Source organism: Gorilla gorilla, chromosome 3 (genome assembly GCF_029281585.2).
Source record: "Gorilla gorilla gorilla isolate KB3781 chromosome 3, NHGRI_mGorGor1-v2.1_pri, whole genome shotgun sequence".
NCBI classification, from domain to species: Eukaryota; Metazoa; Chordata; class Mammalia; order Primates; family Hominidae; genus Gorilla; species Gorilla gorilla.
In genome coordinates this window covers 56158153-56172839 of record NC_073227.2, presented here as the reverse complement: position 1 = coordinate 56172839, position 14687 = coordinate 56158153, and the positions used below count along the sequence as shown (strand labels likewise).

The window sequence follows — 14687 nt, the reverse complement described above, 5'->3', positions numbered from 1 at the left end:
TGAGCTTTCTCTAGTGATAACAATGGTAACCAACAGTTTATTTTTAGTGTTATTATGGATACTTATATATTTGGTTCCAATCCATTGCCACCATTATTCTCTTTGCTTGAATTGGCCAAATTATGTCGATGGTAGCTGTTTTTGGTAGAGGATCCTGTTAATTTTTCTTTCCTACTTTCTGGCTCAGTGGAAATGGCTCAAGTTATCTTGTATTTATTTTTCTGGCCAAACTTACAATTTGACATTTTTCTTTTCTTTTCTTTTCTTTTCTTTTTTTTTTTTTTTTGTTTTGAGATGAAGTCTCGTTCTGTCTCGCAGGCTGGAGTGCTGGAGTGCAGTGGCGTGATCTTGGCTCATTTCAACCTCCGCCTCCTAGGTTCAAGCGATTTTTGTGCCTCGGCCTCCCAAGTAGCTGGAATTATAGGCATGTTCCACCACGCCCAGCTAATTTTTGTATTTTTTAGTAGAGATAGGGTTTCGCCATGTTGGCCAGGCGGGTCTTGAATTCCTGGCCTCAAGTGATCTGCTTGCCTTGGCCTCCTAAAGTGCTGGGATTACAGGCGTGAGCCACTGCACCTGGACACAATTTGACATTTTTCTAAGGAGGACTGGCTCCTTTTAGTCACAAATGGTATTTAGAGACAGTTGCAATGCTAAGATTTTAACTGCTGCTGGACTGCCGTTCCTTCTGGGCCTTTCTCAGTGAGTGCAACAGAGCTACCTGTATGCACACATTTGTGTGTGTGTGTGTATTATGAGTTCTTACTAATACTTTAAATTCAAATTTAAGATTATAAGGTTTCTACTCAATTTTTAAATTTTGTATGTGTATCTGTTTTCTTATGCTGAAAACCTTAGCTCCTACTTACATAAGAGTGCATCTTAAATTGTGATGTGTGTGAAAGTCATTTGGGGTAAAATCGGACATTTTTTGACCTCACATAGGTCTTCTCAGTTCACATTTATTGGGTTATGACCCAAGAATTTGCTGTTTTAACAGGTGCCCCAAATGATACTGACCAAAAGGCCAGGAATTATCCTTTGTGAAACTATTCTATAAGAACTATTGAGGTATTAGAGTGGTGGATATTTTTAATCCAACACTTTGACTTTTCTAAAGTAATGGTTTCTTTAACACATATCACCAAAACTGTGAATTCTGGAGAAGTATTGTGGAATGTTGGAGGAGCACAGGAGCTAGTCACAAGTCCAGAGTTTGAGTTCTGGCCCTGTTGCTGGCTAACTTTAAGACCTTTGGGAAAAAAAATCCTATAATCTTTCTAAGCTTTAGTTTCCCCACCAGAAAATGGGTACAGTAATGCCTGCCTACCCCAGAATTTTCATGGAGACCAAAAGTGAAAGTACTTTGTAAAATGTCAAGTGAATTACAGATACTGAATTTTGGGGGGTCAGCTAGTCTTTCTTATAAGCTTTAAGCAATGTTATGCTTTATTTCAAAAGGCAATAATCTTTCTTTCTTTCAATAACTTCCCAGTAAAGTAAGTTTACCTAAAGTATTTTTCTTATTTCTAGGAATGAAGGATATATCCCAAGTAATTATGTAACGGGAAAGAAATCAAACAACTTAGATCAATATGAGTAAGTAAATGTTTATTTTGTGAATGTGGAAAATCAGAAACTTTTCATTTTCCTAATTATGTAAGGCATTTTGAAGATTAATGGATATCTTTCATGATTCTTTGAAGGGGGTGCTAAAATATCCTTAACTCAATTGCCTGATGTGGTAAAAGACTGAGAATTAATCTGTATAACATATTTTTCCTGAAGGTACTGTGTGAATGGAGTTACATAGGCTTATGTACATAAATTACATAAGCATAATTGAATTGATTTGAAATAAATCACAGATTAGCTGACTTTGAAATACAGATCATGTCCATTCATTCAGGACATAAGCAGAACAGTTTCCAGAGTGGAAATGTTAATAAGAAAAAATTACTGAAATTAATTAGAGTTGACCTTTGTCAACATTAGTATATTTCCTTTCAATCTTTTTACTGTTTTTGAAAAGATAGAATCATGCTTATTTCCTCATACACTTTAATATTCTTTGAAAACCTTTTCCTAGCTACATTTTATTTCATTTGATCATAAATTTATTAAATATTTACTGAGATCTTAGCATGTATCAAGCATTATGTATGGCCTTAGAGACATAACCAGGCAGATGGCACGTGGGTGTCCAATAATTTATGTAATCATTTCCTTATTTGTGTGGTTTAGGTTGTTTTAGGTACCTTTGCTATATTTAAAAAAAAAATGGGATAACCTCTTGTTTCTTATCTTAAACTGGATCTCTAAAATCTATGTGCTGGGCTATAGGCTGTACATGAACATTGTTAGGGTTCCTAACGCATGCTGTCAAATTGCTTTCCAGATAACTTGTATTATTTATATACCCACTAGCAGTGTGTGGCCAAGTTGTAACGTGAGGCTCATGTACATTGAACGCTCTTTTATGGTCATTCTGAGGTGGTGTATTGATGCTTCATTCACTTCCTTAAAAACAACAGCAACAACAAGCTGTTCCTCTCTTCATGTCACTTGCTATACCATAAGTGTACCTTAACATCTAGGAAAGGGTTAACAAGTTCAAAAAGCCACAGCGCTCAGTGGGTGTGATCTCTCAAAGTAATTTTAGAAGTAGGAGAGAGTATAAACAATGTATAAATAAAGTAGCATTTCTGCCCTTAAGTCAAATAGATTTTTGGAAAAATTATAAAATCCTTAGAATTAGGGAAGGTGCTAAAAGGTGAAAACTTGGGCCTGGTTTTAAAGCAATAGCGTGGAAAACTGATTGAATTTGGGGAAAGAGGATGCTTGGAAGCCAGATAATCCTTATCTAACTATGAGAACTCCTTTTATGACTCATGTGATTTCAGTTGAGGTTTTTCAATATTGAAGTTTATGATTCATGGCCTCGAGTGTTTCAAATGTACCTTAATTTGGAAATTTTCTCTCTTCCAAGAAATTTTCTTCCTCTGCATAACTCTGTACTTCAGCCTCCAGCGTGGGAGTGCCACTGCATTCTGTTCAGAGGCCAGGGAATCCACATGGCCTTTGTACCATGCCCAGTAGATGACCAAGGGGAAACCTGTTCGCATGTGGGCAGGCAGAGACCCTATTCTGTCTTCCTACTCTATGTTCTGTTTTGTTTTGTTTAGGCCAAAGCCCACCCTGTAACACAATTGTATTAGTCAGGGTTCTCTAGAGGGACAGAACTAATAGGATAGATGTATATATAAAAGGGAGTTTATTAAGGAGTACTGACTCACGATCACAAGGTGAGATCCCATAATAGGCCGTCTGCAAGCTGAGGGGAAAGGAAGGCAGTCTGAGTCCCAAAGCTGAAGAACTTGGAGTCCAATGTTCGAGGGCAGGAAGCATCCAGTACGGGAGAAGGATGTAGGCCAGAAGACTAAACCAGTCTAGTCTTTCCAAGTTCTTCTGCCTGCTTTTATTCTGGTTATGCTGGCAGCTGATTAGATTGTGCCCACCCAGATTGAGGGTGGGTCTGCCTTTCCCAGTCCACTGACCCAAATGTTAATCTCCTTTGGCAACACCCTCACGGACACACCCAGGAGCGATACTTTGCATCCTTCAATCCAATCAAGTTGACACTCAATATTAACCATCACAACAACTTAAATGTTCTCAAGTATTAAAAAAAAAAAAAAAAAGCCTCTGGCAGCTGTGGAGTGAATAGTTCTGCTGTTTGCTTGGGCCCAGGAGGAATCCCAGGCCACAGACTGTCACTGGGCTGAACTCAGGATTTCCAGGCCCGCAGCTCCTAGTGTTATCAGTAACCTAGTTCTAATTTCCATACCCAGTCAACAGTGTAGGGAGGAGAAGATCGGAGAGATCAGTGCTGGAAAAGAAAGCAGATTCATTGTGATGGTTAATAACAGGATGTTCTTGGTGGAAAGACGGTAAAGGGAGAAGGTGACAGAAATGAAAGGGCCCTTAGGACTGGAAAAAGCTTAGGATAAAGGCTCTGAGTGGGTGGCATAGTTAGAAGGGCAGAATTAGAGAACAAGCTAAGATGTATAACTGGTTGGTTTTATGTTTTTCCTTTGTTTCTACCTCTTGTCTTCTTTTCATGATTTATTCTCACCCATTCTCACCAAGAAGCTTGGCAAGGGTCTAACCTTTCCGGGTTAAAAGATGAAATGCCCTCAAACCTCTTCTTTCCTTATTGACACTGCTATTTTGGGGTAACTAGCTAATCTGAAAAACTAATTCACATTAGGGATTTAATATCTAAGAAGAATCTGACAAATGACCTACAAATTCAGGGCCTAATTTCTAGATGTATAGTTCCTTCATCAAAAGGTATTAGCCTCTAATAAAGCTTTTCTGTGGCATGCTTTTTTTTTTTAAATCCCTACTCTTCAACCCGCTGCTTTTGAATTCCTTCCTTCCTTCCTCCCTTCCTCCCTTCCTCCCTCTCTCCCTCCCTCCCTCTGTCTCTCTTTCTCTCTTTCTTCTTTTCTTTTCTTTCTTTCTTTTTTTCTTTTCTTTCTTTCTTTCTTTTTTTTTTTTTTCTGGAGACAGAGTCTTACTCTGTCACCCAGGCTGGAGTGCAGTGGTGCGATCTCAGCTCACTGCAACCTCTGCCTCCCAGGTTCAAGCGATTCTCCTGCCTCAACCTCCTGGGTAGCTGGGATTACAGGTGCCCACTACCACACCCAGCTCATTTTTGTATTTTTAGTAGAGACAGGGTTTCAATATGTTGGCCAGGCTGGTCTCACACTCTTGACCTGAAGTGATCCACTGGCGTTGGCCTCCCAAAGTGCTGGCATTACAGACGTGAGCCACCTCCCCTGGCCAAAGGTTTTTCTTTCAATTGTTGGGCCCTCTTTCTCCTGTCTCTGGACTGCTGCGCTGGCAACATGGTTGTTCCTAGCATTGGAATTAGGCTTGGGTGTGTGTTCTACTTCAGGACCCCATTGATTGGCATAACAGTAGGCAAATTTTAACCTCTTAGAATCAGTTTTCTCATCTTTAAAAGGTCAATAGGAACCATTTTAGCACTGCACAGGCTTTGAGACCAGACCTTTGGTTCAGTTTTTGGCTTTGCTGTTTCCTAGCTGTATGCCCTTGAGATATATTTTGCTTCTCTGTTTCTCAGTTTTTTCATTTGCAAAACAGTGGTGATAATACCACTTAACCTCCTAAGAGTTGTGAGGATGAAATGAGGTAATAAATGTAGCGTGCTTAGAGCAGCACCTGACTGCTGTGGCTTGGATCTGGAGACCTTGCCAAGTCTCATGTTGAAATTTGATTCCTAATTTTGGAGCAGGGGCCTGGGGGAAGATGTTTGGATTATGGAGGTAGAGATCTCCCCCATGATGAATGGCTTGGTACCATTCTCAAGGAAGTGAGTTCTCACTCTTAGTTCCCACAAGAACTGGTTGTTGAAAAGAGCCTGGGCTTGGCACAGTGGCTTACGCCTGTAATGCCAATACTTTGGGTGCTGAGGTGGGCAGATTGCTTGAGGTCAGTAGACCAGCCTGGCCAACATGGTGAAACCCCATTTCTACTAAAAATACAAAAAGTTAGCCGGGCGTGGTGGCAGGTGCCTGTAATCCCAGCTACTTGGGAGGCTGAGGCAGGAGAATCGCTTGAATCCAGGAGGGGCAGGTTGCCAAGATTGCGCCATTACACTCCAGCCTGGGCAACAAGTGTGAAACCCCATCTCAAAAAAAAAAAAAAAAAAAAAAAAATTAGCGTGGTGGCATGTACTTGTAGTCCCAGCTACTTGGGAGGCTGAGGCAGGAGAACCACTTAAACCCAGGAGGTGGAGGTTGCAGCAAGCCGAGATCGCGCCACTGCACTCCAGCCTGGGCGAAAGAGCAAGACACTGTCCCAAAAAAATAAAGAAAAAAGAAAAGAGCCAGGTGCCTCTCTCCTCTCTTGCTTTCTCTGTCTTGCCATGTAATGTCTGCACGCCAGCTCCCTTCATCTTTGGATGTGAGTGGAAGCAGCCTGAGGCCTTTTTCAGATGCTGGTGCTGGCACCATGCTTCTTGTACAGCCTGCAGGACCATGAGCCAAATACACCTCTTCTCTTTATAAATTAGCCAGCCTCAGGTATTCCTTTATAGAGGTGTGTGATATCTGTGTCACATTTTACCTGTGTGTATAGTTATTCCTGACAGGAGAATTCAGGGGAGCCTTTGTTTTTTTTTTTTTTTTTTTTTTTTCTTGCCTGGAGATAGATAATCACAGGAGAGGAGAAAGAAGCCACCAAGAACTGAACTGTTAGAAAATCCCGACCATGAGTTAGTTCATCTATTTATTTGTGTATGACTCCTTCCTCCTTTCTGTCTTTCAATAGACACTTAAAGATCTGAATTGATATCCCAAAGAAGGGAACATCCTTTCCAGGGAACATCCTTTCCAAGGAACTTGCCAGCACCATAAAAATGACCCCTCAGAACAGGATTTTCAAGAGCCTTCCTTTTGTGCAGTGGATTCCTTCTTTCCTCCTCCTTCTGAGGAGCTGGAAACAGTAGATGAAGAAGGGATCTCCTTCTTTTTCTGAGTATCTTATGTTTGGTTTCCTCTTGAGAGCTACAATTTAGCTTCACTGATTTCTTGTATCTGAACCCAAGATGAAACCACCTTTGCTTACTCTTATTGTGAAGATGGACTGGATCTTCTGTTTTTAATAACTTTTTGTCAGTCTCTCAAATCCTGCTACTTTATAATTCATAATTAAAGCTCCAGGTGTGTTTCCTTAGTTAATTTTTGTGAACGTTTTTGGCACTTGACAAATGTTTCGTATATCGTGGAAAAGCGTTAGGGTCAGAATTCTGTTCTCCTAATTTACTATATTTCTCAATTGCATTCAGAAATGTATTGATCACAACTGCAATTTTGTTGAACTTGGTCTCATTTTATAAAGCGGGATCCATGTAATGAGATGTTTGCAATTCTGAGGCCTGGTTCAACACCTCCTATTCCAAATAAAATATCTAACAGTCTTTAGCTTGGATTGAGGCTGTAATTTGCATTTGGCTACTACATAAAAGAATCTGGACAGAAAAAGATCTTGTATTGTCTTTTTTGTTCTTTGTCTTTTTCCCTTCTTTAGTCAGGGAAGGCCTGTGTTTCCCTGTTTTAGGGTTTTTGCTGGGCCAAAAGCAGGTGCTGGTTCTCTTATGGAAGGCTGAAGCAGTACTGGGAAATTTAAATGTCCAGAGGAGCTGAGCTGATTTTATAACATTTGAATTCTCAGGGTATATGACTGTGATGGAGAATTCCTTGCCAACAAGTAAGGATCTAACAAAATAAGTTTAAAACCAAAGACCAAAGAAAATTGTCTATGTTCTTATAGCCTATTTGCTTAAATCACATGGAGGGATTGATTATGCTGGGGAAAGTAGAGAGAGGCGAGTATCTCTGAGGATGAGGTGGTTAATGACAGTATCAAGAAAAGGGCTTTCCAAAGGATAAGAAGAGGTACAGGGCCAGGGCATGGTGGCTCATGCCTGTAATTCCAGGATTTTGGAAAGCCAAGGTGGGCAGATCCTTTGAGGCCAGGAGTTCGAGACCAGCCTGGCCAACACAGTGAAACCCTGTCTCTGCTAAAAATACAAAAATTAGCCGGGTGTGGTGGCGCATGCCTATAATTCCAACTACTCAGGAGGCTGAGGCAGGAAAATTGCTTGAACCTGGGAGGTGGAGTTTGCAGTGGGTTGAGATTGCACTACTGCACTTTAGTCTGGGTAATGGAGCAAGACTCTGTCTCAAAAAAAGAAGAAGAGGTGCAGATTGGCAGGGCCTTGGGATGTGGCACAGGGTGGTGGAAAGATCTGGTGGGAGGGAAGACCAGCTGCTTGGTCATGGTAGACATTTCTACAATAGAGTCTTGGGCAACCACAGGGCTTGGGGCTCTGCTGGAAACCAGCAAGTCTGAAGACCCAGGAGGCCTGTGCTTATGTTTTGCCGTTTCTTTTGTCACCTGGGACCTTTGTGAAATTCATTGAGGGAGCCTCCATTATGACTTGAGATGAAATCTGCTGCCATATTGATAGGAGGAAGGCTTGGAATAAGATTTAGTTTGAATTACAGACAATAATACAAAGGGACATTTCATGCGTGTTTTAGTCAGTGGAGTAAAATTCATTCTTGCCATGATTCTAGTAGTGAAAAATTAAAAATGATTTTTATGTTGAACAGTGAAGAAGAACTTAAATAAATTATGACACATGCATACTATCATATGTAGACTTATATTGATTTGCAAAAATATCCTATAATGTTATATGAAAAATTCAGGTTATAGTATAGCCTATGTAGTTTGATCTCACTTTAATAAAACATAAGAATATGGGCATACATACATGTTTTCATAGAAATATGGGTAGAAAAAGTCTGGAAGTATATATATCAAAATTATTAGTTGTCTATTATTGAAATTATGAGTGATATCTTGTTCTTGTTATATTTATTATTGATGAGCAGAATTACCTTATTAATTCTGAAAAGAATAAAATATATCCTAAAAACCTGAGGCCTGAAATGTATTGTTTTTTCTGTTCAGATGGTATTGCAGAAATATGAATAGAAGCAAGGCAGAGCAACTCCTCCGCAGTGAAGTAAGTGTTTGTACTTGTGGGTTTGGGTTAAGGGCAAATTAATTTTAATGAGTCCATAATAAGTAGTTCCACATATCTCTCTTTCTAAATGTGTTCAGCAGTGAGCAAGTCTATGCAAAACTATTCCCAGAGGCTGAGGGAGCTGAGAGGCTGAAGAAAGAGGCTGACAAATTCAGTTTCTAGAAATAAATATTTAATAGGGACTTACAAACAGAAGTAATCATGGGTGGCCTCAGGACAGTTATCCCCACACCTGCCCTCTGGACATTATTCTTTATATAGCAAACTTTTAGGGTGAAACATGTGCAGCTGGACATGTCTTCAGCCTTTCTTACCAACACACATGACCACTGGTGAGGTTAGATAAGCATCTTTATGAAAGCATTGTTTAAACACCTTGCTGCAGAACACCTTGATAAGTGGGGATCGAGCACTGGTCATCATTGCAGTTTCACTTCAAGGTTACGTCACTCTTGCCATGTTTTCCTACACGCTACACCTTGAAACTGGCCCTTACAATTTCATATGCCCAAAGCCTTGGTAAAATAACCAGTGTGGTTATTGCAGCAGTGGTGTCCCCAGTATGTCCTGTTACAAAAGAAAACATATTCTTATTGAACTTATGCAAGTAACTGTATTGCCACAAAATAAGAATACTCACAAATAGCTTCTAAATTTTGAAGAAATCAGGTAGAGAGAATAGTTAGTGCTTCAGTTTGGCTCTCAAAAGTATACTTTACTCAATTGCTGTAAGTTTTAAATAGTTCAAAACACACAAAAACACATTTTCTTGACTCTTCTTCAGAGTAGCAGTCTTCTGCACAGGATGTTGTCCATTCACCTTGGAACCGCCATCCACAAACCTAGCAACTCTTGGTTGGTCAGTTGAGAGCTGTTTATTGGGCACTGTAGAATCCAGCAGCTACTCGCACAGTTCCAGAGTCAGTCTTTGGGTTAGAGAAGCCCCCTGCTCATGAGTTTCTCCTCCTTGCACCCACCAGATAGCGTGATCCTGTATCAACCATTTCCATTTTATGATGGAACTCTTTTAGATACTGCTGTCTCCATTAGAGTGTTCCTCTGACATCACCTGAGACAGCATGGACATTTCAGGTGTCAAGATCATTTTATATTCTTCAGTCATAGATGTAGCTATAGTTAGCATCCATAGCAAGGCAGTAAATGCCTGTCTAGTAGAAGTTCTGTAGTCCAGAGTCCCAGTAGTTGTCACTGGGAGGTGCTAACTGGCTTTTGCCATAAGACCTACTAAACACTCAACAAAGGACTATCAAGTAGAAAATTTGTCCCTACCAGCATTGCAACTTCCTCTACGCTATGAGCTTGGGCAGTTATACTGGCTCCCATTTATCATGTCCAATTAATATTGCTTGAAAGGCAGATTTACATGCCCTCTGTTTTACAGTAGAAGAAACATTCCCTAGTCAGATACAATGTTCATTCCCATAAAACATTTAGATAAAGGAGACACAGCTACTTTACATAAAGCCTGTTCAAACATTCCAACTTTCATAGTCTTATAAACCCTTATGATTTTATGTTTTAGTCCTAGGAACTTCTTTTCTCTACCTCCAGAACATTTTACCCTCTGTTGTGCAAAAGGCTTTAGGTTCCCAGCAGGGGGTTGAGCCAAGGGACCCTGGCCCTTTTGTCAGTCTTTATCTTGATTAACCTGCTTCAGTTTTGCCCTGAAACAATTGTTGGTCAGCCTTATCATTATAATCCCTGTCTTTTAGCTTTTTAAGTTTCTGCAGACTGGGGATATAGCAAACTAATTTTGGGCTCTTTAATGTTGGCGACCCAGCAGGGGCTTCTTTTAGTCCACACAATCTTCAATAGTGTTGTATTAAGACCCTTGTTTTAACCCCATAAATTTCCATTTTATTTATTTGATTTTTTTAATAACCATCCAAAGATTTCCTCCCTGCTGGGACAAGTTCCATGACTCTTTCCTTTCTTTTTCTTCATTCTCTTTTTACCCATTTAGTTTTATCTATATCATTTTTTTCCTTCATTTGGAAACAACCTTTAAATAACCTCTAAACTAGAAAAAATTACTTTTTCTTAAGCAAAAACCATATCCTATCTTTTATGTAGCCTTCTTCACCAAAAACTCATCTTCCTTTCTTTATACACTGTGTATATAGAATTGTTTCTCTTACATCTGGTAGTTTTAATTACATACACTAACTACTATTGTAATTCTTAGTAGTACTAATTTCCAGTAAAAAATCTAGGAAGTGATTAATTTTAATTAAGCTTACATGCAAGTCAAGCAAGTGTCAAGAAGGTCACAGAAGCAGCAGTTTTATGACCTTAAGCAGAGACAACCTAAACCTGTCTGACCAGTAGGTCTAGGCAAAATGTCTGAATTAAATTCTGAAGATGTTTCTATTTTATTTTACCAACAATTTAAAAGCTAGTTTCATTTACCAAAAGTTTTCTTAGATCACATAGAAATGTCACACACACATAACACATATAGACATATAGGCATACAGGCACACAGGAGCAAACCTTACAGCTTTCATAAAGAATTGTCACTGCCAGCTTTCAGATAGTTTTCATTTTCCCTTTTGTTAGCACAGCATACCCTGTAGCAATTTATTTTTCATCCTGAAAGTAAAAATCGCTTTATCAAGTCCCATGAAAACCTGAGCATAGATGGTTTACCTCATTCTTAATTCTTAGAGAAGCCCCTGGGGCTTTCCACTGACCACCACAAGGTTGTCCTTCTTGGTAAATTTCCTTCATTAGGCCAAACCTCTGTCACAGCCAGAATGATCCAGGCCATAAGGCTACAATTCCCTTGTGTATGCCTTGCATTATGAAGGCGTTGCTGCAGGGCTGGGTGGGTAGTAATGTCACTCATTTTTTTCTGCTTCATTCCTGGCTAGGGAAATACCATCACCCACTGTGTCCCACAGTTAGACCATCCAAGCAGCCAGGGGTTCCCTAGGTAGTTGTTGTTGTTGTTGTTGTTTTTAACTCATTTATGCTGGAGGTTGCAAATTTTTTGTGCGTGAAAAATCAGACCTTGGTGATGACTTTGAGCAGGAGAATATAAATAACTCCCACAAGCTTAGTGTTCCAATAATGGAACACTAGGCATAAATGGGTTAAAGGCTAATCAAGTGACGCAGTGGGAGTAGAGAAGGAAAAAAGAAATCTGTAACTGGTTGTCATCAATTAGTAGTAAACACTACTGTGCTAGGACCAGCCAGTAGTTGGTTAAAGGTCTTTGCAATCTCTGAGTTCTGCAGCAGTGTATTCCCTGGCCGGGAGAGTCTCCTGTAGTGGCTCATCCTCATTTTCCTGCAGTTGTTGCACTTTCACTTTCCTTAGCATGAGGGGCAAGCTTACTCTAATGCTTTCTTCCTGATTGATCATTTGCTCCCTTGACTTTTAGTACTTAAGTATTTCTTTTTTTTTGGCTTGAAGTTAGTTATTTTAAAATAATTTACATTGATATTACATAATGTCTTTTATAAAGCGTTAATAGATGTTTAATTCCATTTAGAAATAAATGTGCTGAAATTGCTATACCTTTAAAAATAAATAAAATGAAAGGGTAAAATGTATAGAGGGAACTACTGTGTGCTGAGTAAGGGGACCTGGGTCTACCTGTGACTTTTCTAGTCTACTTTTTGCAACTGTAAGAAAAAGGAGTTAGACTAGAAGATGATCTCTACAATTCTCTGCATTTCTGATTTAGTATTCTATTTAGTTATTGTTTCCAGCCTTTTAAACTCATGCTTTCTCATTTTACCTCCTGCTTATTATCATGCATCAAGATTTTGTTGAGTGCTTGTTTTTGTAGTTGATGTTAAAAAAACAATAGTAGGTGACTTTGCTTGATAACTACACATAACCATGCCCACAGGATTCTTCCATGACTCTCTGGAGACCCTACAGTGAGAGGCAGATGTAGGGGAGTGAGTAGCTAAATGGCAGCCTGGGGACCAAATCCTGGCTCTGCTACTTACTAGCTGCATGACCTGGTGCAAATTACCCAGCCAGTCTTTCTGTTCTCATTTCCTTACCTGTGAAATAATGTGGGAATAACAATAGTACCTATGTAATAGGACTGTTTCGATGATTAAATAAATTAATATGCTAGAACATTAGAACAGAATAAATTTTCGATAAATAAGTGGGTTGCTGTTAGACTGTATTTATTTATTTATTTATTTATTTATTTATTTATTTATTTATGATAGTGTCTCTCTCTGTCTCCCAGGCTGGAGTGCAGTGGTGTGATCTCAGCTTACTGCAACCTCTGCCTCCGGGATTCAAGTGATTCTCTTGCCTCAGCCTCCTGAGTAGCTGAGATTACAGGCACGCACCACCACGCCTGGCTAATTTTTAGTAAAGATGGGGTATTTTTAGTAGAGGTGGGGTTCTCCCATGTTGGCCAGGCTAGTCTTAAACTCACGACCTCAACTGATCTGCCTGCCTCGGCCTCCCAAGGTGCTGGGATTACAGGCATGAGCCACCGTGTCCGGCCTCTGTTATACTTTTTACTGACCAATTACAATTATTATCCCTAATTGTTACCAGATATTTTTGTGGAGCCTTATTTATTTAATTCCATTGTTTTTCCTATCAAGAAGAGTACAATTTATTTTATTTTTCAACTAATAAAGGACACACTTTTCATTTTATTTATTTATTTATTTATTTTTATTTTATTTATTTATTTATTTATTTTTTATTTTTTATTGATCATTCTTGGGTGTTTCTTGCAGAGGGGGATTTGGCAGGGTCACAGGACAATAGTGGAGGGAAGGTCAGCAGATAAACAAGTGAACAAAGTTCTCTGGTTTTCCTAGGCAGAGGACCCTGCGGCCTTCCGCAGTGTTTGTGTCCCTGGGTACTTGAGATTAGGGAGTGGTGATGACTCTTAACGAGCATGCTGCCTTCAAGCATCTGTTTAACAAAGCACATCTTGCACCGCCCTTAATCCATTCAACCCTCCGTGGATACAGCACATGTTTCAGAGAGCACAGGGTTGGGGGTAAGGTCACAGATCAACAGGATCCCAAGGCAGAAGAATTTTTCTTAGTACAGAACAAAATGAAGTCTCCCATGTCTACCCCTTTCCACACAGACACGGCAACCATCCGATTTCCCAATCTTTTCCCCACCTTTCTCCCCTTTCTATTCCACAAAACCGCCATTGTCTTCATGGCCCGTTCTCAATGAGCTGTTGGGTACACCTCCCAGATGGGGTGGTGGCCGGGCAGAGGGGCTCCTCAACTCCCAGTAGGGGCGGCCGGGCAGAGGCGCCCCTCCCTCCCGGACGGGGGCGGCTGGCCAGGCCGGGGGGTAACCCCCCCACCTCCCTCCCGGACGGGGCGGCTGGCCGGGCGGGGGGCTGACCCCCCCACCTCCCTCCCGGACGGAGCGGCTGGCCGGGCAGAGGGGCTCCTCACTTCCCAGTAGGGGTGGCCGGGCAGAGGCGCCCCTCACCTCCCGGACAGGGCGGCTGGCCGGGCGGGGGGCTGACCCCCCCACCTCCCTCCCGGAGGAGGTGGCTGCCGGGCGGAGACGCTCCTCACTTCTCAGGCGGGGCGGCTGCCGCTCGGAGGGGCTGCTCACTTCTCAGACGGGGCGGTTGCCAGGCAGAGGGTCTCCTCACTTCTCAGACGGGGCGGCCGGGCAGAGATGCTCCTCACATCCCGGACTGGGCTGCAGGGCAGAGGTGCTCCCCACATCTCAGACGATGGGCGGCCAGGCAGAGATGCTCCTCACTTCCCAGATGTGATGGCGGCCGGGAGGAGGCGCTCCTCACTTCCTAGATGGGATGGCGGCTGGGCAGAGACGCTCCTCACTTTCCAGACTGGGCAGCCAGGCAGAGGGGCTCCTCACATCCCAGACGATGGGCGGCCAGGCGGAGATGCTCCTCGCTTCCCAGACGGGGGGGCGGCCGGGCAGAGGCTGCAATCTCGGCTCTTTGGGAGGCCAAGGCAGGCGGCTGGGAGGTGGTTGTAGCGAGCCGAGATCACGCCACTGCACTCCAGCCTGGGCGCCATTGAGCACT

General features: G+C 41.5%; 1 protein-coding gene across 2 annotated transcripts in view; it reads left to right on the top strand.

The window, feature by feature from the left end:
• TEC (tec protein tyrosine kinase) overlaps positions 1-14687 on the top strand; it is a 142378-nt gene that overhangs the window by 106901 nt on the left and 20790 nt on the right. For both annotated transcript variants that reach the window (XM_019024963.4, XM_063705263.1), the window contains 2 exons: positions 1534-1599; positions 8572-8626. In XM_019024963.4, coding sequence (XP_018880508.4) covers positions 1534-1599; positions 8572-8626 — 121 coding nt within the window. The remainder of the gene's footprint in view (positions 1-1533; positions 1600-8571; positions 8627-14687) is intronic.